This window comes from Seriola lalandi, unplaced genomic scaffold (assembly GCF_002814215.2).
Source record: "Seriola lalandi dorsalis isolate HSWRI2012SDOR001 ecotype SW California unplaced genomic scaffold, Sedor1 jcf7180002054912, whole genome shotgun sequence".
NCBI classification, from domain to species: domain Eukaryota; kingdom Metazoa; phylum Chordata; class Actinopteri; order Carangiformes; family Carangidae; genus Seriola; species Seriola lalandi.
Genome location: NW_019525464.1, coordinates 68323 through 75605, shown reverse-complemented (window position 1 = coordinate 75605; position 7283 = coordinate 68323). Strand labels below are relative to the sequence as shown.

Below are 7283 nucleotides of genomic sequence, written 5' to 3'. Positions count from 1 at the left end.
ATTAACGTGAGCCGTTTAACTATTAGCAATTAGCCGATAGCCACATTAGCCGTCTGTTAAATTATCATTAAGCTAGCGGCTATGGCTAACAATAAAACGACCAACGTTAATGTGGTTAATTAATTAATTAGCAGGACTCACCAGTCGATGGATCACCTCCTGCAGTCTGTTCTCTTCCTTCAGCTGAAGCAAACCATTCAGAGTCGTCAACCGCACTGGTGAGATGGTGCAAGTAAAAACAGCAGCAGGGGTCGGGTTAGCATCATGTTCTGTCAACAAGGAAAAGTAGCTCCAATCTCCACCAGTGTCGTCGTTGTTTCCTCCAAAAGGCAACAGCACACAGTCGATGTGAAGCTTCAATAATCAAATTCTTCCGAAACCTCACGATCGTCTCTCTCCTCCTGTCCACTCGTTTCCCCAAAAAGTCTTAAATTGAACCACAGTCATGGACTATTATTTGTGTTGCAGAGCAAACTCCTTTATTTTATTCGGCACTTGCCGTTAGCTAGCATTAGCGGTCAAAGTTAGCTTCGGTACTGTCTCCAGAAGGCCTTGCTTCCAATAACAACTTCGTCATTAGCCGCCATTTTTCTTGGTTACCAACAGTCGTAAGCTAGCTAGCTAGACCAACTCTTATTGGTTGGTAGTGACGACGTCAATCGAAACAAATTGATGAAAAAAAAAAAAAAAAAAGAAATAATAAGTTTGATAAATTATAAATTATTTTAACAATAGATTTATAATTGGATTTTACTAATTTGTAATATTTTATTAAATAAAAAAGAATAAAAATTACACCTCTCAAAAATGGTAGGGCCTTGCAGAGAACGCCCTGACAGTCTGCACCAAAGTCAGAAAGTTTCAAAATCAAACTTTTATTTGATTTTGTTGAGGGTTCTCTTACTGTCAAGAAAAAGATGTCAAGAGTCCACAGCCATGGTAACGACTCTGCGAAGCTATGCTAATATGCTCCTAAAGACAACACTTACATGCTGACGTAGCTGATGAAATGTTTAATATGCTCACCATCTTAATTTAATTTGATAGCATGCTAACATTTTCTAATTTGCACCTAACACACAAGTACAGCAGAGGCTGATGGGAATGTTATTAGTTTTGAAGGTTTTTGGTCAGAAACCAAAGTAATGTACAAATCGAAAAATGTGGACCTGATGATGGTGCTAAATATGAAGTAAACGCATCGCCAAATCTCATCTTGAGGGGGACATGAATAGCAATCCATCTAAAAGTTGTTGAGATATTACACTCAAAAACACAAATGTCAACCTTATGGTGGCGCCAAAGGAGAAGTGATGGGATCACCAAAGACAGCTGGATTTATATCTGTCCCAAATGTCAAGAAAAAGTTGTTGAGATATTTCAGTCCGGACAAAAGTGGTGGACCGATCCACTGCCATTGCTGTCCTTAAGTCATGCCAACAAACGGCTAAAAACTGAGTTGTACAATTTGCCCCAAATCCAGTGACAAAAAGCCTCTCTCTGTGTTTTCTGTGAGTGCTGAAGGAGCTCAGTGTCCTCAGGTTTGAGCACCGATGTAAAGTTTAATGAAGATAATTTCACTCTGTTGCTCAGGGAAGAGAGACGGAGACAAAAACACTTCAGTGAGTTAGAGACAGTGTGTATTGTTTGCCTCAGAGGGCGAAGTGGAAATGACTTTGTCTTTGACAGCAAAGTACTGTTGAAGTGCCCGAGGCGTCTTCTCTTTCCGGCCTATCGCTCTACTCTTCCACTTCCTCTGCCCTTCATTCTTCTTCTGTGTCAGTTAAGTGATATTAAACTGGCAGAGCAATAAACAGAAAGGGATAAAGAAAGGGGTGTAAAATAAAAAATAAACAAAAACCCTAACGGTAGGAAAAATACTTCACACTACAAACATCTTTTAATAATTAGAGATCTTTATTTATTCTAATTTGGGCAGTTTAAGACAAATGGTTTGTACTGGACATCTCCCAGTTTGAAAAAAAAATGTACCTTAAATCGAGAATGAAAGACACCAAAAAAAGTTATGTAGATTATTACATTTGAGTGTGAGATCATTCCTAACTTCATGTGGCAGGTTTAAATGCTGCTAACTTTTAACTTTCTAGGAGTGCAATATTAGAACACTGTAGTGGCCCTATAATGATTTATGTTGATGTGAGGGCTCCAGTTTGCTGCTGTAATGTTAATTTAACTTTTGAAGGAACATATTAAATCCCTGCCCATTCTGAGCAAAGAAAATACAATATTTCCTCAGGTGATGCATTTGCAACAAATTTGGTGCCGATCCTGTGACGCAATTCAGTCCTCTCTTCTGAATAACCTCTTCTGCACCTGTTTACAAGGTGTGCATTGGACAACACTCAACTCAGCCTCCTAAATCTGAAGAGCTGTGGGTGGCTCCATTTTTCCAGAAGCGACCAGGGGCCAGGTATTTGTTCAAACATGACACAACTTAAATTACTATAATCAAGGTCCCAAAAGAAAGCCTGCAATAAGTTGGATTTTAGGGAAATTTTTATGAAATGATGTTCACACCATCTACAATATTTCCATAAGACATGTTGTTGTAGCAATAAAAGTATCTTCCTGTCTTGAGTTTGCACAGCTATGTCAATATTTGAGTCATTTAGGACTAAAGATTGGGACAAGAGGAGGAAGAGGATATTGTTAGAGTGAACATTTTTTTCTAAATTTAACATTTAAGGGAAAAATATTAAGTTTACCAGGTTAATGATGTTTTAGAAAGTTTCAAGAACGTTAAACAGAGTGTGGGAACCTTTTGAAGAACTTGCTACGACACGTTTTTCAAATGAACATTACCATTTACCCACTGGGAACTTTCACAGAGCTGGGTCTCTTCTTCTCTGCGTCTTCACACCCCAAACTCTCTCACTAATTACTACAACCTGTCAGCCTCTCTCAGTTGCTGTGGCGACCAGCCGTCGTCATGGCAACCCCAGTGGTCTGTCTTGCTCAGTGAGGGAGGGGGTGGGAGCGTTATCACGCAGGAAGGTGAGATAAGAGAGTTCATTTCTTATTGAGTAGATAAAAGGGGAGCTGGCCTCCGTCAGTGAAACATTTAAATCACAGGGAAACGGTGGGGAAGCTGAAGGGGCCAAAACTTATTCTGACTGAAAAATAAATCAACCCTCCACTGTGTTTTTTAATTTTTATTAACATCATACTTGTTTTTTTTTTTTTTAAATCTCTCAAAACTTCCCTGAGAACAAACTCATAAATCTTATGTTACTTACTTTAAAAACCACTGACGACAAAGACCTGACATTATACACTGAAAACATAATCCAACAAACGTGACAGGAAGAATCTGACTCCTAAAGTTGGATGGAAAAGCTAAAAAAAAGACCTAAACCCAATCATAAATGTCAAATTCATCGACACCCACACTCGTCCACCACCATGTCCTGGTAATGTCGCAGCACCACGTTGTCGTTGTTGTCGTAGTAGAGCATAGAGATCGGCGACAGGCGGATGGGGACACAGCAGGGCTGAGGCGTGCCATGCGGGTCCAGGGAGTGAACCAGGGTCTGCAGGATGGCGTGGTTGGTGCCGTTCAGGCTCTCACTGAGCGGGAACGGGCACTCACCGTGGCAGTAGTTGGCCATGTAGCCCTGCGGAGCGATGATCCAGTCCTGCCAGCCCACGTCTTTGAAGTCAATGTAGAGACGTCGGGCCTTGCAGACGTTGCTGGGCGTCACAGGGAGGTGGACGGCGCTTCTCCTCTTTCTGGAGCGACACTGGTGGGGGTTGAGGGACACGGCCACCAGTGACGCCTGGATCAGCGGCAGGGTGAAAGCTGGTTCCAATGGGAGGGAGTTTCCGGGGTGAAAGGGAAGTTCCTCTGGATCGGTGCTGAGAGGAAGCAGCTCTATAACCAAACCGTAGTTGCGTCCCGGTTTGCGCCAATTCTCTGCCAGCGAGGTGAGGTCCATGGTGAGGGAGGTGGGTTCAGGCTGCAGCTGGATTGACTGGGACAGTAGGAGTCTGCGGTTGGCCTGGGGATTGGCTCCCCTCAGCGTGGCTCGGATCACTTTATACAGAGACACGCTAAGGGCCCGGGGCCCCTGCAGGAGCTCTGCAGATCTGAAGGGTTTCCAGTGGAACTTGACTTCCAGCTGAGCCAGAGACAGCAGCTCCACAGGCTGCAGGACGGACATGTTGAAGAAAAGCTGCTTCTCCAGACAGACCTGACAGCTGCTGCTCCACCCAGACACCAGCCTGCCTGCGAAACGTCAGCAGGGAGATCAGATGGTTAACAAAGACATTACAGTGTTTCAGGAGTGTATTTAGGCTTTTTAAACAAGTGGAAACTGAGCGCATGACAACCTAAATCATGCAGAAGAATAATTTGGCATGACCAATTAGGAGTCTCTCAAATACACACTGTGGTTGAACTCACTGTGTTTTCATCGGCACAAGTATAACTGACTTATTATTATTCTCTACTGAATTTGTAGTATGACTAGTGCAAACATCTTATGTTAACAGGACTTTTACTGTTGTCATACAGTTTTATCTGCTTTAAAAAACATTTCCCTGTTCCTGAATAATAGTGGATATTCTCTCTCTCATACCTGTGTACAGATCAGAGCTGCTGAGACCCAGAGGCCTTGCAGTGTGTCATTATGTCACTTTTTTTTTTTTTGGCTAAACCTGCTTTTTGATGTGCTGAGCTTCGCAGACATGTAGCCTATAGGACAGAACCACAACACACGTGTAATATGTGTCATTTTGCCCAGTTACACTACACAGTTTAAATGTTTATAACTGATAAAACTAAACTGAGAAAATCTGCTATTTGTGCCTAAAACCCTTGCATGCTATTGGCCCAATGGAGAAGTGCAGTGCAACAATCTGAGAATTAGGAAGTCAACTTCATTTATTACTTTCTTTAAGCGTATCTGTCTACTTTACTTCAAAAGTGTATCCTGCAGTAAATGCAAGTTAGTTTATGACTGTTATTAATTATCATTATCTTAAGTCTTCATCAGTGGTAGCTCAGGTCCACCCAGTTACTGCAGTTATTATTGGCTGAGAAAAACTCAGATTTGTGGTTTGGAGATCCTCATCCACAACTTTTCAAAATAAAACGATATTTTACCACAAACTCAGCTTCACATAAGAACCTGTCTAACTGCGGAGCTTATGAGAATATTGGGCCTTTAAATCAATTACCATCACACACTGACTCTGGTACCTTGGTCTTGCACGTATCGGATGATGTTGCCGCGGACTCCGTACTCTGCCACCATGCAGGGGTCGCTTTCCTGGGTCCGGATGTTCTCCGACCTCCGGAACATCCTCCAGAGCGCGGAGGGGACTTGGTGTCGGGGCTGGTGGCTCCCTGCGGGCCGGGGCCGCCCGGAGAGGCCGAGTGAGCCGAGGAAGAGCCGCTCCTGGCTCTTCATCTCCTCCACGTGTGAGAGATCACACACACCCAGAAAACACACCGCGAGCAGCACCAGAGGACTCATGCTCGGCCTCGTGTTTGACTTCACCCGGCTCTGCTGGTTCCTCACCTGTGCTGTGGCTCCCAGGAGGCCGACGCTGTTTGTTTTAACCCGGGAAACCTCCCGGTGTGCAGCTGCATAATTATGTTAATGCGAAGCGGGCAGACATAGAGAGATAAGGTGAGGGGGGGGGGCGGGAACACGTGGAGACTGATCTCAGGTCAGGTCCTCAGGAATAACAGAGAGGTTCTTGAACCAAAACTAAAATAAAAACATCTGCAAAACATCAGATGAAGTTTCCCCGTTGTAACAATGCTGAATAATGTTTTTAGAGTTATTCTGATGTATCCGGATGTCTCTCCCTTGCATTTATAATATAGTCCCAAATTTACCACTTCAAGGCACAATCTGTGTTTGTTCACCACATCCATCATCTGAGGTTTGTTCACTAAACCCAAGATTGTGAGTTATAGATGAAAAATTTGACATAGAACAAAACATTTTCTGATGCAAAGTTAGGTTCATTTAATGTTTTGCACTGAAGGTTCATTTTCATTTTTGGTCCTCAAAACAACAAATATTTCATTTGAAGTTGTCTGAAGCTGCATCTGCTCCAGAAACAAGGCTGCGATTACTCCATAGACCTCAGTGTGGGGGTCGACTGTCAAACGGAGAAACAGCACCAGTGAAAACACTGTTGACATCAGGATGGGAACACAGTCGGTGGCATTAACATGAACAGCCGGGAGATACCAGTATCAATAGGATTCATCCTCATGTGCACCACAAACGTCTGCCCCCAGTTTTTGTGGCATTTTCAGCCACACATGCAAACTGAACTGCAGAAACCTGAAATATTCAGGAATATTTCAGCTGAAGCCGTTTAGTTTGCAGTGTGATGGAAACATGGGTCAACACCGAGGAGGTCCAGAGGTCTTTATGTGCTCCTGCAGTCAGAGTTTGTTGCACCATCTAGTGTCCATTGGAGGTACTTCCTGTTTTAGTCCTTCAAACTCGCAGCACTCAAGAGACTACTGTGTTTTACATGAATGTTTTTACTTGTCATGTCATTTAAATAAAGCAGTGGTCCTCAACATTTTGAGCCTAAAACAAATGATTGTTTGTGATTCCTTATCACAGTTTATGGGTTTAGAAAGGAGTTCTTACAGGAACAGCTCAAACAGCTTTTCCTTCCTAGACTGTTTCAATGTGAACAATTATGTGTTCATAAGGCAACAAGTAAATAAAATAAAAAACATTACAAAAAGACATATCATTTATCATTTTAAACATCTTGTGACCTTTCAGACTTATCTTGGGGGTGGGACCCTCCTGGGGGGTGGTAAACTGTAGATTGGGACTCAGACCGGTCAGTGTAGGTCAGTGTGATGATTGTTTCTGTCCGTTAACTAATCATGATAAACACCGACACACAACTAGACATTGCACCAGAACTTCCCAAGTTTTAAGTTTTTCTGAAACCTTTTATGTTTATTTGAACTGATCTTTTCACTTCACTTCCTGAGACATTTGGCTCTGGTTCTGCTCAGTCTACAGACATCATACTTGATTTTCTGTGTCGTATATTAAGGCTCAACAATTAATCAAAATATTATCATAATTGCAATATCCAAGTCGCAGGAGCTGAAATATTTTTGATAAAATACCAGACCAACATACTGTAAGTGAAGCATTGTGCTACAGAGATACCTGAGCCTACAAATCATATGCTCCAGACATAAAAGGAACATCCTTGTTTTGTAAAAGCCGCAGCAAAAATCACATCATCATTTTTATATTTTTTTTCAT

General features: G+C 42.4%; 1 protein-coding gene across 1 annotated transcript; it reads right to left on the bottom strand.

Moving 5' to 3' along the window:
* Positions 1–3160: 3160 nt before the first annotated feature.
* gdf3 (growth differentiation factor 3) lies at positions 3161–5573 on the bottom strand. Its single transcript, XM_023430839.2, has 2 exons — positions 5222–5573; positions 3161–4246 (listed from the first exon to the last, which is right to left on the bottom strand). The coding sequence occupies exons 1-2, from the start codon at positions 5496–5498 to the stop codon at positions 3396–3398; spliced, it is 1128 nt and encodes a 375-aa protein (XP_023286607.1). The 5' UTR covers positions 5499–5573; the 3' UTR covers positions 3161–3395.
* Between the last annotated feature and the right edge of the window lie 1710 nt (positions 5574–7283).

Excerpts from the sequence above, each read along its gene's own strand:
- gdf3 (XM_023430839.2), bottom strand. The coding sequence starts at position 5,498 with ATGAGTCCTCTGGTGCTGCTCGCGGTGTGTTTTCTGGGTGTGTGTGAT. Across the intron at positions 4,247-5,221 it reads CCGATACGTGCAAGACCAAG|GCAGGCTGGTGTCTGGGTGG; the intron begins GTACCAGAGTCA and ends GACGTTTCGCAG.